This window comes from Drosophila gunungcola, chromosome 3R, assembly GCF_025200985.1.
Source record: "Drosophila gunungcola strain Sukarami chromosome 3R, Dgunungcola_SK_2, whole genome shotgun sequence".
NCBI lineage: Eukaryota > Metazoa > Arthropoda > Insecta > Diptera > Drosophilidae > Drosophila > Drosophila gunungcola.
The window spans coordinates 4,905,989-4,925,896 of NC_069139.1; the positions used below are offsets into that span (position 1 = coordinate 4,905,989).

Genomic DNA, 19,908 nt, shown 5'->3' on the forward strand with positions numbered 1-19,908 from the left:
ATAAAAAAGGGGGAGTTTAAACATTAACTGATAGTAATAGTATTTAAAAAAAAATTATATAACATATTTTGTAACAATCCAATGTGCATTTTTTAAAGTCTGTTTTAACTTACTTTTGTTTGTGGCAATAAGAAAATCGTAGTGGAATAAGGGGTCCAAGTTTTGAGTATTGCTCGCAATCTTATACCATTTAACATGTTTCGATCTTATTTCTGGAGATAAGGCACAAAACGTTATCGATTTATGACAATGAAATAATCTTTTAAACAAAACAATCTTTTGATTGACTTACAATACCAACTGTCATTATCGGATCAGATAAACGTCATGTTACTATTGTTGAGGATCCCCCGACGGTTTTTATCTTTATGGCGGGCATTTTTCTTCTTGCAAATAGAAACAAATAATAGAACAGTATTTTAAGATTAGTTTAATCAAGAAAAATTCAAGGATATTTTATTTACTGCAAATTTGCACTGAGAAAAGCCAGATAGACATGAATTTCCCATTGGATTGATTATTTGATAACTAATTTGACTAATTTTGATGAAATTAGTCGCAATAAAAAGCCAGTCATCTGTTTAGAACAACAATGATCCTCACTGTATTCCCCCATTTAATATGCTCAAATCTGACATTTTGGATTGCCATACAATATCAATCGTCATTATCGGATCAGTCAGAACGTCAGGCTGCTATTGTTGACGATCCGATCCCCCTTGCTTAACCTTATCTTTTTGGCGCGCACTTTTCCCCAGGCTATTGGTGAGCAGGTAATATCCTAGAGACAACAACAACAACAACAACAGCTAAACAGGAATCAGATCCAAGTAGGCAGGTACATATGCTGAAAGTGAGGGGAAAGTCGGGGGCGAGGGACGTAGGCGTAGGACGTAGGACGTAGGACGTGGGACGTGGGACGTGGGACGTAGCGTAACCGGCAATACTATATATATTGGCAGCAAACCAGTTTTTATAATGTCAATTCGAATCCTACACGTTCATGTCCATCCACACGCATTAAGCGCGACAGTCGCAAGTCCAAATGATGACGATCACCGGCGACAGAGAGCGAGTATCGGCGACGGGAAAGAGATGGTGATATTGAAGCAGAAAGAGACGGGGTATAACATGGGTAGGGGATTTGGTAAGGGGCATGGCACAGGAACAGGCACAAGGAACAAGGAACTGAGAACTGGGAAAGGTAAAGGTAAATGTAAGGGTAAAGGGGACGCGGCGATCGTCGAGTTGTTGGCGTTGAATTTGATTTTGATTTCACCTGAGTGGTTGAGCCTTTTTCCCTGCCCTTTTGTTGTTCTTCTTTTCTCGGGCTTATTTTGTTCTTATTTTTTATTTCTGCTTTGCTCTGCTTGCCTTGGCCGTGTTCTTGTTTTATTTTTTTTTTTTTTATTGTCAACCAACGCAGCAAACAAATGCAAAGCAACGACCTACGACTTCTTCACGTGAGTTGTGTATTGTCCTTTACTTTTGTCCTTTTGTATTTAGGTACAGTGGGTATTGGAAGTCTCTTTTTGTGGCAGATTTTCTGAAAAGGGTTCGTAAATATTTTACGATAATGTTAATATTAATTATTTATTAAAAAATCTATAGGTTCATTTTATAAAATGAATAATAAGTTGTTGGCTCTGCAAAAAGAATCTTAAAAAGGTTAAAGGTAAAAGAAAAATTTTAAAATGAGGTAGCCATCGTCAATTATCAGTTAAATTCTATGCATTAAATATATAGAAATGTGGTTTAACGGAAGTCAAAAATTTTTGTTTAATGTTTTTTATTATCTTTAATAGATTATATAAGTGATAAACATTTCTGAGGCACCACTGTAGTGATGCCCACCTTCGCATTGTTGTTCTTATTGCTGCTCATTTACACTTGTTTTTGTTTTTTTTTTTGCTTTGCTGCTCATCTTGAAATGAGTGTTTTTGTTGCTTATCCTTTTGCAGTTCGTTATTGTAATATTGCCATATTGAGTTCATTTTCATCAGCTCTTTCTTCATTTGGTTGATGTTTTCTGTGTTGTATTTGTTGGCCCATCCACATTGGCTTGTTGTTTCTGTTGTACCTTATCTCTGTGTGGTTGCAGTTCGCTGTGCGGTGGTTGTTGTTGTTCGAGGTTTTGTAATTGATGATGTTTATGTTTGAGTATTGGCCCCTGTCCCCACCCCCACCCCCACCCCACCTCTACCCCGCCCCCATTTCGGAGCTGATTTAAAGATTACGCACCTACGGTTTTGTTTTTTTTTTTGGTTTTTGTAATTCTTCTTCAGGGAGTGTGTGTGTGTGGGTTTTCCTTTTCTTCGGTTGAGGGACTCCTGTGTGTGCCTGGCATATTAATGCCAAGATCTTAATTTATTCTAATGGGTTTATCAAATGCTATGGGGTAATAATAATAATAATAGATAAAGTTGAATGGCGCGCAAAGAGAAGTAATGTAAATAATATGGTAATATTCAATGGGCTGTGAACGAGCCTATAGCGATAAAGCAAGTTGATAAAGGCTCTGTAGTGGGAATCCCTTTATTAACAGACGAATGGTTTTATTCTGATAAGCAAATCGTGGATTATTTAGCAAGAAATACAATAGTAGGTGAATGGTAAAAGACACACGATACAACTTATAACAGAAGACTTTTCGAATTTCGTATGTGCAGTTTCCAACAATACCGTTATGCACTTGCGTACAGCGTAAATATTAGCAAACTTCACTCAAGCGGAAACAATTCAGTGTGCAATGAACTATCTTACTTTCAAGCAAATTTATCAAGCATGCAGTAGGTATTTATTTATCAAAGGCAAACATGGGCTCATTGCAGATAAGTCAAACAAATAAAAACCTATAAAATATATTCCCAAAGAGAGAGAGGTGAACAAACAAACAAATTTGATAACAATTTGCATTTTTATCCAAAACCTTTCTTATAATAACAAATAAAAACACACGACAACAATTGAAAAAATTTCTTTAACAAATGAAGAACCACCAAAATGTATTTGTTTTAATATTTATGGATCAAGTTTTAATGTACTGTCCGATTTCCAATCTGTTGATATAATAAGAAGGCTTATATTTCATTTATTTACTTCCTTACATTAGTTTTCAAATATTCCCGCCAATTTTTAAGCAGACCACATTCAGCATATTGAAATAAGACATGAAAGAGTAAGAGCTGATTCAGATTTGGTATTTTTCTAGCGGAACCAGTAGTATTCCTATAGCCTGCAGCCCTGGAATTCTAGTTCCCGGCAAACCGGTTGAGTTGCATTTAATATTTGACAGAAATGTTAAACAATGAGACCATTAGCAGAAATTAAGAAGAGAGTGAGCGAGAAATTGAGTGAAACCAGGCTTAGTTGTCAAAAACTTGAGTGAAGTGCGCAAGAACTGGAGTGAAAAGTTAACATATCGTATGAGATGGTAAGACATCGTTAATGTCGGACAATCATCGATACGACCGATAGTTTAAAATCATCGATGACATCGACGTTTCTATCGATGTTTCCCCACCTCTATTCGCCAATCAATTCCTCACGGGCCGTGTTTAAAATTAAGTTTTAAGTTAAAATAAGTAAATTGCCCAATGCAAGCCACTTGCCAGGCGATTCGGAGTTCGGAACTTGACAATCGAGTGATAAAGCAATCCGTGAAAATGCCAAAAATCTGCGGGCGTTGAAAACTCGCTGCGAATCGGTGGGTTTTCCTTTTCGTACATAAAAAAATATGTGCGAAATGTGTGTGTCTGCGAGTGTGTGCGCTCGCGAGTGTGTGTGGGTGAGGGGGCGGCGTGTGCGATTGGGGGGGCGTGGACGTGAGGATGCTGAAACATAATGGAACATGAGCAATGCAAATCCTTTAGACAAAGAATCAATTTGCCAATTGTGAGGCTCTCGAGAGTCTTACAAGTCCTATAAGCAGGCAAATTCCTATACGATGTGATGGTGCTGCAGTGTGTGTTTCTGATAAGGGACAAGGGACATGGGACAAATGAAGGGGAAGGGGTTGAGGGGGTGGTGTGTTTTCTATGGGTGGTAAGGTCGTGTGGAAAGTGTCAAGGCATTTTACAACAGAACGTCACACACGAGCAAGGTAAAAGTCTCGAGCCCGAATACTAAAACCGAGCCAAAAACACCGCGCCCTTATGCGCAGCTCTGCATTAAACATGACTCCAAAAGAGTCCTTGCCAGGACATGCCCCATATGCCCCGTCCCGCTCGCTCGCGCTTAACCCTCAGCAAAGCGAATGTGTGTGTGTGTGTGTGTGTGTGTGTGTGTGAGTGTGCATCGTAAATTGTTGCACATTTAAATATTCATGCAGCCCGGGCAAAGAATAGCATAGCTTATATTTTTTACGATTACAATTTTGGTACTTTACACGAATTTCGTACGGCGCCTGCGCACTTTTCTATTCCCCAATCTCTCTCTCTCTCTCTCTCTCCCTCTCCCTCTCTTTCTCGCTTTCTCCTTTTGGATTTTTGGAGTGTCATCAAAGTTTTCGAAAGTGTGTTCAAGTGCTGGACCAAAAGGCATAATAATAGTATGACCAAGACAATAAGTCAGCCTTCTCTATCTCTATCTCCCTCTTTCTCTCTCTCTCTCTCTCTCTCTTACCCCCATCCAGAAACCTTCCCATTCTTAACCCACTAAAGACCACATTCTGCAGGTCCTGTTGTTTACCTTTTTGAGCTGGCCATCATTTCCGTTGCAAAATTCACTTGGTCCACACACACAGTGTGTGTGGCAAACTTCCTTCCCACTAATGGAATGTTCGACAGCATTTTGTGCATTCGTGGTGTGTGCCGCCTGTAATTGATTGGGGTTTACACCTGACACGAGTGTGATTGACATATCAAAGAAGTCCATTTCCGTTGCGACACTTTTAATACCAACAGTCACTCAAAAAGTAGCATTGAACAACATTCAACACCCCCTTGTAAAGATACAATGCTCAGGAAAATCAAGAATGAATCTTTATTACCATCTGATTAGTTTCATTAGTAGTTTATCGTTTGAGTATTGTTATATCAGTTTAGAATAGTATAATGGTATTTTGGAATCAAAATTAGTTCTGGTCTTATTAACCATAATAATTTGTTTTTAGGAATGTGGTTTAATATCAAAATTCTAAAGAATTCAATTGCTCTTAAAACCATTATCTTGCAAATTTCAATAAGTCAAATAAGAATAATGGTCTCCTACCCATTTCGTGTCATTCAATTTCATGTATTAGATGTTTAAACATTTATGTGTCACCCCAGCAATAGTTAATAAATCAAACCTGGCCGTATTTCTCAATGTTCTTCAATGCTTCTCTAATTAGACGCCAAATAAATCTGATTAGCGGCCTTCAACTAATGGAAAAACTCACATTTACCATTTTCACTTCGTTTTTTTTTTCCAGCGCAAAATGCATTTTTAGCACCAGCAGCGGCAACAACAACAACAACAACAACGCAGTCAACAGCAACAACAACGAAAAAAACCAAAACCAAAACAAAAACAAAAACAATAACAATAATAATAACAACAAATCATCAGAAGAAACCGAGATAAAAACATTAAAAGTTTTGGAGTTGCCCACTGGACACTTTGTTTTTTGTTTATTTTTTATGTTCGTTTTTGGAGGGCAGTAGGCGGCGAAGCGACAAAAAGAAAAAGGAAAAGCGCCGGGCACGGCACGGAAAACAGGACAAAACTCATCAATATTCGAAAAAGCAATTGAGTCGAGGCATCAATTCATCAATTATTCAAAATGACCGAAGACGAAATTCTCTTTGACGACGTCTACGAACTGTGCGAGGTCATTGGCAAGTAAGTTTCGCCCCTCCGGTTATATACTATATTTTTGGCCGATTCTGCTGCTGACAGCTGGCATCCATGGCCATTATCTCATTATGTATTATGTATCCGCCCCGTATGCCCATCAACACCCATCGACACCCATACACCCACACCCAAAAGCTGTAAATCATCCAACTATTGGCCGAGGGACGAGGGTTTTTCTCCATAAAAAACTTTCCCAACGCCCAACTTTTGCATTATTCAAAAGTGTATGGCCAAACATTTGCTGTGTTAGTTACTTTTCGTGTGATCATCATAGTTTGACTCGAAGTCCATTCACAAAGTTGACACAATTTTAAAGTTTAATTTTGTGCAATTATTTTTAGTTGGGAAAGCATTTTGGTGACGTTGGAAATATGTCATTAGCACAAGTCCAAAGTTGGTTCCCTAAAGTGTGAATCAGATTATTTTAGATCATGCACTTATGTACATTGTACATATTAAACAACAAATTACTTATCTACATATATAGTTGAACTTGAACGGCAATCATTTTGGTGACATCATATGGAACAGAATTCAACAAAAATGCTCTCATAGAGCAAATAGAAAATTATTGCTTGACATTTAATGAGTTAGTAATGATTTAATGGAAAAATTTAATATATTTGAATATTAAATATAAATCAAATAATAAAGATGTGGTTTAATTTTAATTTTGTTCAATGTAAAGTAAGTACAATAAAGTAACCTTTCATATTAAAAGTTTAACTTTGATCTCCAAAAGAGAGTAGTTGATTACGATTTCTCGTCCCTAACAATCTTGTTATGCTCGCAATATCGAAATATTTTGGCTTTGCCAAAAGAATGTAAAATTTTATTCGTTCCCCATTTAGACACAATCAACTTCCAATTGAAGTTTAATCCGAATTTACTTTCCACCCATCCCCGGACTTCTTCTTTTTGCAGAGGACCTTTCTCCATTGTGAGGCGATGCATACACAGGGAGTCCAATCAGCAGTTTGCTGTCAAAATCGTTGATGTGGCCAAGTTCACAGCAAGTCCCGGATTGAGCACAGCGGGTGAGAATGATACTTCTTTATACAATCCACTTTTTATTATTATGCCAGGATGAGACGACCTTGTTCGATTTGGCCCCAGGCTACCTACCTACCTACCATCGGCTTCAGTGTTGTGTGAATAAATTATAATTAAGCTGCTCAATTATTCAAAATTATGCCGCTGGCACACGTGTAGCACGCCCCCAGGGCTGCCCCGCCCCAAGACGGCAATTAAAAAGGAATTGCTCAAGGATCTGAAGCAGAACCTAAACCTGAACCTGAACCTGAACCTGAACCTGTTCGTGGACTTGTAGGACTTGTAGATGGACGCCAAAGGACGAAGAGCAGCCATCCGGCCATTGACTAAATGATACATGGCAGGCACATAAGTCAGCGCTAAGTCCATTAGTGCCACTGCCAGCTGCTGTAGTCGCCCCTCCATCCAATGTCAACTAATTGCCGCTGTTGCCCCGCCCCATCTGAACACTGATTCGCCCCCATCTGACCCCGCCTCCCTTGGCCTCTTTGCAGATCTGAAGCGCGAGGCAACAATATGTCACATGCTCAAGCATCCGCACATTGTCGAGCTGCTGGAGACGTACAGCTCCGAGGGAATGCTCTACATGGTCTTCGAGTTGTAAGTGGTCAGGTTCGGCGATGTCCTACCGCCCATCCCTAAATCCTTTTGATTTTGCTCTTGCTTTCGCTCTGCACTTGCAGCATGGAGGGCTCCGACTTGTGCTTCGAGGTTGTGCGACGGGCTGTTGCCGGTTTTGTCTACAGCGAGGCGGTTGCTTGGTGAGATTCGGCAGAAATTGCCACAAATTGCGTTTGCTTTGGTCAAATGGAATAAATTATTGAACATAATTAGGCAAAGGACGTGTGTCGGCAGTAATTTGATTTAAACAACCACGTTCTGTGACAGATAAATTATATTAAAGTAATTGTACACTTGTATTTCGGATAAGGAAATAGATATTTCAACTATAGTGGCCTTAAAAATATTTGTGATAGCAAGATTATTGTGAATCAAGGACTATCAACTATCTCGATTTGCGTTTGTTTTGTTCAAATCAAATAAATTATTGTCAGATTAATGGTCCTAAAGTAATAACATACTTGTGTTAACCCAAGAGATATTTTACCTAATCTGAATTAGAGATTTTAAAATAGAATTAAATATTAAATACGACAGATATATAATCTTATAGTGATTGTATATATATTTGTACTTTGGCAAAGGAAAAAAATATTTTATCTAATCCGATTTAGTGGATTAAACAATTTTTGTGATAGCGATTTTTGTGAATTCTTAAAACAATAATTAACAGTTTTGTTGAAATTTGATTAGTCTTAGCGACTTTAAATATTTAAATTTAATGAATTTCTTGGGTATCGTTAAATTAATAACCAACAAAACTTTATTATGCAGTGGCTTTAATTTGTCCTTATACTGAAACTCAGCCTGTTTGTTATGGTTTCAATTCAGCAGTAGACATGAGAGAAAAAATGGCCAAAACAAACGCTAATGAATTCAATTTGGGAACTTCATTTATTAACTCCTACTCCTTCCTTGCAGTCACTATATGCGCCAGATCCTGGAGGCGCTGCGCTATTGTCACGAGAACGACATCCTGCACAGGGACGTGCGACCCGCCTGCGCACTGCTCGCCACTGTGGACAATTCGGCGCCCGTGAAACTGGGCGGCTTCGGATCGGCCATCCAGTTGCCGGGGACGCGGGAAACCATAGAAACACACGGTCGGGTGGGATGCCCGCACTACATGGCACCGGAGGTGGTGACCAGGCGGCTCTACGGCAAGGGATGCGATGTCTGGGGCGCCGGGGTGATGCTCCATGTCCTGCTCTCCGGCAGATTGCCCTTTCTGGGATCAGGCGTTCGGTTGCAGCAGTCTATAGCTCGCGGTCGGTTATCGGTGAGTGGACCAAAGAACCACAGAGCACTATCTGCCTGAATAACCTAAGCGAACATTCGACATTCATTAGCTTTGGTTATCTTTGCCTTAAGGCTCTATAAATGCATAAAGAACTCTTAATTCATGGCAACACTTTTCCAGTTTGAGGCACCCGAGTGGAAGTCAATCTCGGCGAACGCCAAGGATCTAGTCATGAAAATGCTGGCCGCCAATCCCCATCACAGACTCTCCATCACCGAGGTGCTCGATCATCCGTGGATACGGGATCGGGACAAACTGCAGCGCACTCATCTGGCGGACACGGTGGAGGAATTGAAGCGCTACAATGCCCGTCGCAAGCTTAAGGGTGCTGTTCAGGCCATCGCAGGTGGCACCAACATGGATCCGCTCTACGCCACCGATGCGGACAGTCAGTATTTGCTTCTAAGTTTCTGTTTATAAATTCATTTCGGTCTACAATTCCTTTATAATAGAACACTTAATCAAATATTTACAAAAATAAGCTAGTTCTTCTGTTGATCTTTCACAGCTTATGTCTCATTTATCAGAAATATTGATAGTTTAAATATTACTGTACCTTTTTTCATTTTTTTCATTTTTTGTATTATTTAACTTTCGAATATTTCCTACCTACCTATTATTGTTATTATTTAACTTTCTAGTATAACTGCACCAATTCCTTAATTACCAATTAATTTTAAACACTACAGTGAAAGTATGAAACTAAAAATATTTATTTCCAGTAAATAATTCATTAGTTAAACTAGAGAGAGAATTTGAAAGCTAGTTGATGTTTTAAACAGATTTGTTTTAAGCAGCGAATGACATAACTTAATAGATATAAATTAAACTGATAACCAACGCAACATAGTGAAATAACGACAGCTTGAAATGCAATTATGTCAAATAAATTCAGATACAATCGAAAAAGAGTACCGAAATGGATTTAAATAATTTTAACATGAGATGTGATTATTTTTAATTATGTCGAAACCTACTCATTCGTATATTGTTGCTCATTTGCAGTGCCCATAGCCGGGGCCACGGACGAGTGGGCCGACGAGGAGGCGGGCATCGAGGCGGTGCAGCGCATCCTGGACTGCCTGGACGACATCTACTCGCTGCAGGATGCGCACGTCGATGCCGACGTGCTGCGGGACATGCTGCGCGACGGCAGGCTGCACCAGTTCCTGCAGCTGTTCGACAGGATCGCAGCGACGGTGGTGACCAGCAATGGACGGGCTCCCGCCGCCGAGGCCGTGGGCCGATGTCGCGATGTCCTGGAGCTGCTCTCGTCGACGGCCGGCGGCAACTCGCTGGGCGGCAAGTATGCCAAGGACGAGCTGCTGCTGCTCCTGGCCGCCCCTCACATGCAGGTGAGTTCCCCTGCCGCTTGTTTACTCTTACTCTGTTTGCGCATTTTGTGGCAAGCTTTATTTCGCAATAATCTGGCAATCACAGGGCTTTCGGGCTCTTTGTCCGCCTCTGTGGTAATATCAATCTGCGGTCCGCTCGGTCCACTCGGTCCACTCGAGCTGCCAATTCGCTTTGGCTTAAGCTTAAACAAATTTGAAATGTATTTAGTGCGGGCAAACAAGGCGGCGACGGAGTAAGAGCCCCGGGCAGTCGAGCCATCACTCCCAGGACTCAGTCGCAGACAGAGTCACTAATCCTGTGCTCAAACAGAGACTCATACTGGCACACAATGCTGTTCATGCACATAAATACACTGGGGCGAAAATAGGTCGTTATTTAGATCTGTAAAGTAAACCTTTTCATTAAATGATGAGTAAATGGGTGGCTTTCCAATGATTGCAAAAACCCTCTTTAATATTCTTGCTAATATTACATATTTTGTTGAAATATAAAATATAGTTAATTAAATTAAATTTCTTTAAATATTCCACTTCGAGAAAAAATGAAAAATGATCGACTTATTTCTTAAAATTTTTGGCATAATACTTAAAAATTTGAATTCTAACTAATCAAAGTATTAGTAAACACTACTTAAGCTGACAAAATTGCCCCAAAACAAAAGTATTTCAAATAAAATATACATTGCGTCAACATTTTATATGAAGTTTTTTTGTTTTGAAATTTTGTATAACACATAATATAAATCTATTACTTTTTTTTAAACATAAATAAACTTCAATTTTTTCTCATTTGGAAAAAGTATTGTTTTTAAAAATTTGAACTCAAATGTAATATCTCAAAATATTACACTAAGCTGTTTATATTTCCTTGAGTGTAACCACATACAGTAGCTAATGCAGCCAAATACAAACAATTTAATCAGAATAAACCAAAATGAATTTCGGACGTAGTCAGGCCACAACAACAGCTAAAGCAACAGAAGCAGCAGCAGCAGCAGCAGTAGCAGCAGGAACTGAAACAGAAACAGAAACAGAATGAGAAACGAAAACAGGGGCTGGGACAACATCATCCGAACCCCGGGCTCCCCAGCTACCAGCCAGAGGGCCTTTTGCGCTGAAAAGTATGCTACGAGTACACGGCTCAAGGGCCATCGTTGTTCCGACTTCGTCGGCATATGGCCATCCGCCATCCGCCATCCTCCTTCATTTTTTCACTTGTTCACTCGTTCACTCCTTCATTCCATCACTTTGCCACTCTCCACTTCAGCTGCCGAAAGGGGCACAAAAACATTTAACGATAGCGAACAAAAAATAAATAAGCAAAAACCATGGACGGGGGGTAAACTTTTTGTTTCGACGAAACCTTAAATATCCTTACGGTCGGTATGAGGCCATAAAAAATGATTCGAACTTCCGTGGGGACTAAAAGTGATTTCAATTGCTGTGTTATTGGATACTAGTAATATTGCTAATGGACATCCGTAACACACTTATTAGTCACATAAAGAGATCTTTGGGAAAAGTTGGCAACTGAAGATGTGTATCGCCAAAACATGGCATAATATTGCAGAGCTATGAACTTGATTCTTTCGGCATTCTGAATGAAATCTAGAACCAACATATGAATTGGTTTAACTTGTTGGGCTATTAACATTCAATAACACGGTTAATGGATTGTGATATTTTGTGTTTTTGAGCGGGTAAAAAACTTTTAATAACTTAAATTGTAGTGCAGGTCAATAAGTGGGATTAATTTTATTGATTTTAAATTATGACGACCATAATATTTCTTTTAATCTTTTTTTTAAATATGGGAAAATCTTTACGTCAAATTTAGTTAAAGCATTCTGATATTATTTTTCGACCGAATAAGTGTTTTTCTGATGACAAGAAAAGAGTTCTTATTTCCTTGCCTGCATACTTTTTACGGTTTAATTTAGCCAAGGTTTTGAAAAAAACTATGTAAAAGTAATAAAATAACAATGGTTAGTTAGACATGCTTGGCTATGTATTACCAATTCAAATGCAAGTAGTTCCAAGAACCCTCTTCATCAACTGAGCCCTCCATCTGAACTGCACTCATCAAAGTGGGCCTTAATGTGGCCCAGTCAAAGAACTTGAAAAGGACAACTCTGAGGAGTGTGTTTATGTACGCTAGAATTCATCCTCCCCACGAGTATCCAATTATTTGCCAGTCTCGGCCTAAGCTCCTCATTGGTTTACTCCCGCCATGGACCCCCTGCCTGATTTCTAGAGTATAAAGAATACTTCTTTGCCAGCATTCGCTGGATGGGTCTGTTCTGTTGTTGTCTGGTCTGGGAGGATTTTCAGTGGGTGTTTCAGTGGGTGTACGGAACTGGCTGGGTGTGATATGGACGCAATGCTATAACATAACTCTGTGCCATCCACTGTCGTTAATTGCTCCTTGAAGCAGACTACACTTTTTTTTTGCGCTGGTCGTTCGCTGCTTTTCCTGCTGATTTTCCTCTTTTATTTATTTTTACGCCTCTCGTGGCTCGGACTCGGCCCCATCTATCTGTTCGTCTGTCGTTGTGTGCCTCATTTTCATAAATCCGAGCATTCTGGGCAAAAAAAAAACGAGCCCAAAAGAATTAAAGCAAAAAAATGGACAAAAAAAAATATGAAAAAATGCAGGAAAACGCAGGCCAGCGATGAAAGCAATGAACGAATGTGTTAATGCTATATACACAGCTCAAGGGGGGTGGTGGTGGGTGGTAGTAGTAGGGCGGAGGGGGGTGGGGGATGCTGGGCTGTCCAGGGCTGCAGTGCCAGCAACAATGCCAATGTCCAAGTTAAATCTGCAAAAGCTTCCACTCTCTCTCTCTCTCTCTCTCTCTCCCTCTCTCTGCAAATTGCAGCAAACTGCAGTTTGGCCTCTCATCTTTTCAACTCTACCCATCTCTTTTCTTTTTAACCCAGTGGGTGGTGACAGTAATGGCATAGGTACATACTTTGCTTTGGCTTTATGCTAAATATAGCTGGTAAAGGTGGATTGATTAATTGTCTACTGAACGATTTTCATTAACTTTATTTGTGGTGAACTTTTACAAGCCACATCATTTCTCAATTTAATTTTAGGGTTAAAGATTGTAAATTCGCAGAGAATGTTAACATAAAGTTTAATTGTTCGGAAACATACGTTTGAAATCAGACAATCTTTTACTAGATCTTTAACTTTAGTTGGGAGTTCTTATTCACATAAGTTCTAAACAATTAATTAAAGACTTAACACACGATTGAGAAAATGGCCCTTGCTGCATTTTACTTAACATTTAACAATGTCTCTAATAATAAGGTTTCATTCAAATAAAGTCTAAAATAACAAAGAGAACTTCGGTTAAAGACTTAACATTGCATTGGCAAAAACGAACGTTATTGTACCCATATATTTTTGTATTACAACACAAATAGTACAGGAAAAACGGAAAGTGACATGCCATCACTGGTGGCCATGTTGCAACTACGGAGCACTCGTGATTGACTTAAACAAAAAGCGCGCACCCGAGATTTCAGTTTAGTTTGCGGCGCAGTCGCCGCTGGGGAACGTCGGCGGATTTATTCGCCTCGGATTTATTTGCCGCTTGCCCGGTGATGTGTGAAAATGGCGCCTAACGAGGCGCCACTCCTCCTCCCCGGAGAATTGTGGCCAGAAAACCTTCGTCAAGTTGAGTTGAGCTGAGCGCTTGAATTTGAGTTGGAGTTTCGTTTCGTTACGTTTTGTTTCGTTTCGCGGCTTGAGTTCTAGTTCGCGGCGTGAGTCTATTTCTCAGGGGGGGTTAAAACCAACCTCCTCCGCAACCCGCTTGACCCAATTAACAGGACGCTTACCCAGGGAGTGTGTTTGAGTGTGTGTGTGTGTGTGTGTGTCTATGCGTGCGTGAGTGTGCCAATTACGCGCGCGAGTTTCCGCCATAAACCTCCGTCACAGTGAGCGTTGGAAAAAAGCAGGCGACAGCCCACGTGTTTGGCGCACAAAATCCACATGGGAGCAATTGACAAAATGGCAACCGCCAGCCGGATGAGGATGCGGAACCGGGATCGGGATCTCAGGGACAGGGCCGCTCCCTGGCGCTGGGGACGCGCCGTTGCCCTGCTCATAAATTGGCAGCACAAGAAGATACTGCAGTATTCACGGCCCCCGACGACGACAGCTAGCCATAACTCAATTTAAATTCAAATGTGTTACGCCACAGCCGCCAGCACAATAACAACAGCAAAAATATCAATAAAAAAAAAATACACATATATATATATATATATATATATATATATATATATATATATATAAAATAGAAAGTAAAGATGTAAATGTGTTGTCGAGGAACACAAATAATCAAATTAGAAATTGATAAAAAGCCACGAAGTTTTGAATGGAGCAGCCCGAGGATGCGTGCTGCTGTTGCCGCTGCTGCGAGAGTCTGTCCACCACGGCAACCACGGACCCACTCCAGCAGGGCCACCATCATCTGGAGGTCTTCCAGTGGATCGGACTGGAGACCGCCGAGCTACTGCCCGCATATATAACCCGCTACTACAATAATCTGCACCACCAGGTAAATCGCCTTGTTAAGCGAAAGCGATAGCATCGCGGGGATTAAGAATATATGGATGTGGATGTGGATGGGGATGGGGATGGAAATGGGGCTGAGGATGTGCGGAAAATTGGGTGTGGGGCGGACGACCAAGTGGCCAATGCACAGTGGAGTTGGATTTTCCATTCGAGTTGCGGCCAAACTTTGATTAAATTTTGTTTACTGCTTTTGTTTGGGCTGCAAGTGAAAATGCCCGCCAATTGGGTGGGAAAAACTAAAAAGCGGGCGGAAAAACTTCAGACACCCGCATATTGCGGTGAACAAATGATTAGTATAGGGGAGTTGGGCAGCTAGACCACTTAATTACTTTTCAGTTGAAATCAAATTAACGTAATGCGGTGATTTGGTGGATATTAATAAATTGCAATATACAATAACAAAAATCTTTCATAAATCAATTAATTAGAAAGTTGTCTTTAAATGTCCTGGTTTGCTTTAACTGAATTAAATAATTATTATAAATAATAACACATTATTTTTGAAAGAGCATTTTAATATTTGCAGAACCCTTGGGCATTTACCATTTAAATGTATCGACAATATTTGCATAACTAAACACTAAACTAATTAAATCCATGTGCATTAATTAAAAACAATGATTTATGTTGGCTCTGATAATATTTTATAAATTTATTTTGGTATATTATAGGTGGTAAAATTTAAAATAGAAAACAGCTCAGATTTGATTAGATTTGAGTGTTAGTTTAAATTACTTTTCAACAAAAAAATTGAATTAAATGGCAAAATCTATTGCCATTGGGGCTTAAACTGCAATTGATGCCATGGCCAGTATTAAACGAAACGCATATTCACTTGCCATACGGAAAACCAACCTATTCGCCAACCGAGAAACTCTCATCCTTAAGCAAGACTTCAAGGAACATAAAACGCTTCGTTTTTGCTAGCCTTTGTTTATTGTCCTTTCCCCCAGTGGACACTCATTGAATATTGGCCAATTGCAATGGCAAAATCAATTTGCCAAATGGCCAACGAATTTGCATTTTTGTGTGCCCCACACACACTCATGTCCTCATGCCCATTTTGGCTCGATTTCTGGGATGCCATCAGCATTATTACATCGGTCGTTTTACCTTTGACTTGCTTCTGATTTGCACGGAATACGGATACGGATATACACAGAAGGCACTACGGATGTGGATGTGGATGTGTGTGTGGTGTTTGTGCACGTGTTCATCTTCCCCAGAGTGTGTAGCAGTGTGTGTGTGTGTGTGTGTGGGTTAGTTGACAACTAAACGTGTCAACGAGGCTAAGCAAGCAAAACTGTCAGGAGCAGTAGTTACAGGACCAAATGCGGGGAGGATGTCCTGCCTCCACCTGCCCCACTGACACATTAGGGTTACTCTTTTGGCTGCACAGCACACATAAATGTCCTGACTGACACGCCCTCCCCCCACCGCCAATCCATCCATCCTTAGCCCCCAAATTGCAGCTTTGTAACTGCCATCATCCTTGTTATTGTTATTGCCATTGTTGCTGTTGTGTTGCAGCCAAATTTGTTGCCACTTCGATGAGATGACAAATTCGTGCCAAATTGCTTTCACTCTTTTGGTGCACAGTAAAAAACATCTTGATGCTTTACACTTTTTAAAAAAAATCGACAACTTAACAAAAAACTATAAAAACATGTTTTAAAAAGTGTTAAAATATATAGATTTCTCTTTATTTTTATTTTTAGCAATTTGAAAATTATAGCAAAAATGTTGTGCCTATAAATAAAGTATTTAAATATGATTCCTCCAAATAAAATAATGTCTTCTAAGCCGGATAGCTTATGTATAAAAACAAATAAAAAAATTAGCTTTTAAAATGAGGTCAAACAAATATACAAAATAATTATCATTATCATTTTTATTGACATTATCCAGCTTAGTCTTTTGTGTTTCTCAAACTGTGTTTTCCAGGGCACCTCTAACCCAAGCACACACTTTTAACCCCGTCGTCGTTCCATTTTCCATTGGCGTGTTGCAGCACACAAAACGTTGGCGACAGCAGCAAGTTAATAGTTTATGGCCAGGATGCGATTACAAGAGCTCCATTTTCCGAATGGGCCTTGACCTACACTGCCAGTGCTGAAAACCTTGGGCCGAAATGAATTCGGACTGAAAATCACTTGACATAACGCTGGTGGGCGAATGGTCGAGCTGTGAGCTGTGAGCTATGTGCTCCGAGCTGTCGACTGGTGGGTGGTGCTTTATTTTGCATTAATTAAAAGCCCGTTGTGCAGCGCGTTAAGCTCGTGTGATGGCTGCCGTGCTTGTCCTTGCGAATCAATCGATTGTCTGAACTGCTTTCTTTGCACTTCGAGCCTGAAAAGATGCCACTACAGCTCTTTAATGCCCTTTGGAAAGAGGACATAATGATTTTTACAATAGGTTTGGAACATATTTGACTTTGTTTTCCTTTCGCTAAAGTATACAAAAACACTGTAATTTAAAGCACTAAGCCAATATTATCGTTCCGAAATCTTATAAATAACAGTTTCTAAAGATCCTGTGATCATTATCTAACATAATTAAGTGTATGTAATTTGTGCTTGGTTTCTCTAAAAATATATTCAAAAATACTTTAAATTAAAGGACTAATCAAGGACTAATAATCTCCTTGCGAAATCCGATAAAATAACAGCATCTAAAGGTTCTTTGATTTTTTTTGACATAATGGAGTGTATGTATTTTATGCATGGGGTTCTTTAAAAACAATGTCACTAATTCAAGATTGCTTAAAACTGCGAAAGGGTCCTTGTTTCAAATGAGTCGTGTCACTGTTTAACATGACGTTAAATTTGTTTCAAGGATATTAAATTCCTTGTTAAATTAAGATTTCATCGAAGCTTGTTAAAATCATTTAGCTGCCATGGCAACAATATACACTAAAGGGTATTCCCGTTTTCAATCGCCAAGCAAAGGCTTTCGTTCTTGTGCTTTCGTCATCAAATCCCTCCCGCTCTCTCCTGCCGCACTATCAGTTGGCCTGCTATTCACAACAAGCGCTCCATAAATATTTGCTGTGCCTCAGCACAGATTCATAACTCATAAAGGGGCTGTCTCTCCGACTGTCTGTCCGTTTCCCCGACTGTCCCCCCCAACTCGTCGTCCTGCGTCCCTATTCTGCTTTCTCTGGCTCTGTGTTTGCCTGGCCCCAATGGATAGCTGGGGCCTTACCACATGTAATTAGGTTGCGGTTTTCCACCTTCTGCCGCTTCTGCCACGTCTTCCTCTTTTGGCAATGAATCCTTTTGCCTCACGCCCGCATCCTCTTTGGCAAGTGCCTGAGTGTCTTGGTGATTGTGTGCCAGGATACTAGAGTGAGCCGCTTTTGGTGGTAATTAGGAAATATGTTCATATTGCTCGTATTAAGAACTCAATTTACCTCCAATGAAAGCTTGGATTTTATTTATACAAATGTTGCCTACAAAAATATTATTTAATATTTTGTAAATTTAATTCAACGAAGAAACATATATTTATATATTACTCATACGACACGTAAGCCAGGCCAACTGTAGTTATACGAAATCTGTGCATAAAAAAATAGGTATCCACTGCGTATGAGTGATATACTATAAAAATATATATTGTTATGAGTTTTTTATGACTTATGTTCATGAAAATTTGGAAAAAGGGTGTTTTTACGACCTTAAATTACATCTAAAGCCAAGGTCCACCCTGCTGGTCTCAAGTCACCTACTTTAGCCATGTTTTTTTTTGGCCACTGGTAACCAATCTGCAGCTGCAGCGCCCTGATGAAACGTTGATGTTGTCTGATGCTGCTGCTGCTACTGCTGCTACTGCTGCTGCTGATGATGATGATGCAGATTTTGATGATGTTCATGCTGATGATGACGCCAGCGCTGACGCTGGCAATGATTGGGTTAACGACTACGTGGCGCAGACGTTGTGCCATAAATTACGAATATTTGCACGCTCGCCACGTTACGCTTTAGACGAAAGGCGGTGGCAGTGCACACTGGCCTAACTTGCCAATTTACCTGCCCCAAAACCGATAGCGGGTCATAACTGACCTTTTATTATGATTTGCAGCATGTTATGACTAATCTTGGGTATACGTGGCGTATGAATAATATTTGTTCGAGAGGCTGCGAGGTCAATATTTCATAAAGGAATAACTGAAAAAAGAGAAAACACTGACTAAGACCTTGAAATACTAGTTCGGGTTTTTCATTATAAAACGAATAAATTGATGTATTTTATAACTATTTTCTTTATGTGTTGTACACAATATCCTACAGAAATGATTTGCATATTAATTTCAATTAAAAGTGTATTTTATGCGGTATATTAATTGCTTTTACTCCACTGTGCAGAAGTGGCAGCAGTGAAACCGTCTGCGATTGCCAATGAGTGAGAAATGTGGCTGCTAGACAGAGACAACTACTGCGCATGTCCGCCGCCGCAGTCGCGGTTGGCGTCGCTGCCAGCATCCTGCATCCTTTGGCAGATTCAGCAAGCAGCGCAGAAGTCAGGCCACCAAGCCAGAGCACACACTGGTCGTCCCGGTCGCGCACAGGAAATTGATTGGGGGCAGCATGCTGCATTCAGCTGGGACCCAAAAAGAGAGAGCGAGAGCAAGGACAAAGCCTGGAGTTTCCGCCAGAGAGAGAAAGAGAGCAAGGACAAGCAGTGCAGGGAGAAGGAGAGAGAGCAAGGACAGCCAGCGGAGAGCTTCAGCTGGATGCTGGCAGGACTCGAAGGATTCAGACTATAATTGTGCACCTTGCTGACTGGTCCTGTGCCAGTTTAACGCGAGCCCTTGCCTGGACAGCACGGGTATACAGTAGCAGCAGGACAGGCAGCATCAGCAGCACCACACTCACACACACACGCACGCACAACGGCTGCTGCAAAACACACACAGACACACACACCAGTGAGTTGCCATACGGCGCAGCGTAATGCAAAAAGCAGGAAAAACCCGAAGAAGAAGTCAAGAAAAACTGAAGAAAAACCCCAGACAAAGTTCGGGATAACCGAAAAAAACTGCAAAAACTATTTAATTGCAAGCAGTGCACACTTTCGTTACTCAACAAAGTTGCGCGCAAAAAAGTATGCAACATAAAAAGTGTAATGGAAAAAAGCATTGATTTTCA

The 19,908-nt window shown here is 40.3% G+C and overlaps 1 protein-coding gene across 11 annotated transcripts in view; it reads left to right on the forward strand.

The window, feature by feature from the left end:
- The first annotated feature begins 3,516 nt into the window (after window positions 1-3,516).
- The window catches only part of LOC128251878 (peripheral plasma membrane protein CASK), a 42,144-nt gene continuing 25,752 nt past the window's right edge, over window positions 3,517-19,908 (forward strand). For 5 of the 11 annotated variants that reach the window (XR_008267256.1, XM_052979124.1, XM_052979139.1 and 2 more), the window contains exons 1-8: window positions 3,517-3,706; window positions 5,414-5,823; window positions 6,763-6,875; window positions 7,386-7,491; window positions 7,575-7,652; window positions 8,434-8,791; window positions 8,933-9,200; window positions 9,818-10,167. Coding sequence is in view for 6 of the 11 variants with exons in the window: in XM_052979124.1 (XP_052835084.1) it covers window positions 5,765-5,823; window positions 6,763-6,875; window positions 7,386-7,491; window positions 7,575-7,652; window positions 8,434-8,791; window positions 8,933-9,200; window positions 9,818-10,167 (1,332 nt within the window). In the remaining 5 variants the exon portion in view is untranslated. Of the gene's footprint in view, window positions 3,707-5,413; window positions 5,824-6,762; window positions 6,876-7,385; window positions 7,492-7,574; window positions 7,653-8,433; window positions 8,792-8,932; window positions 9,201-9,817; window positions 10,168-14,543; window positions 14,742-19,487; window positions 19,689-19,908 lie in introns of those variants that run through there. The other 6 variants (XM_052979184.1, XM_052979195.1, XM_052979176.1 and 3 more) reach the window with 4 other exon arrangements.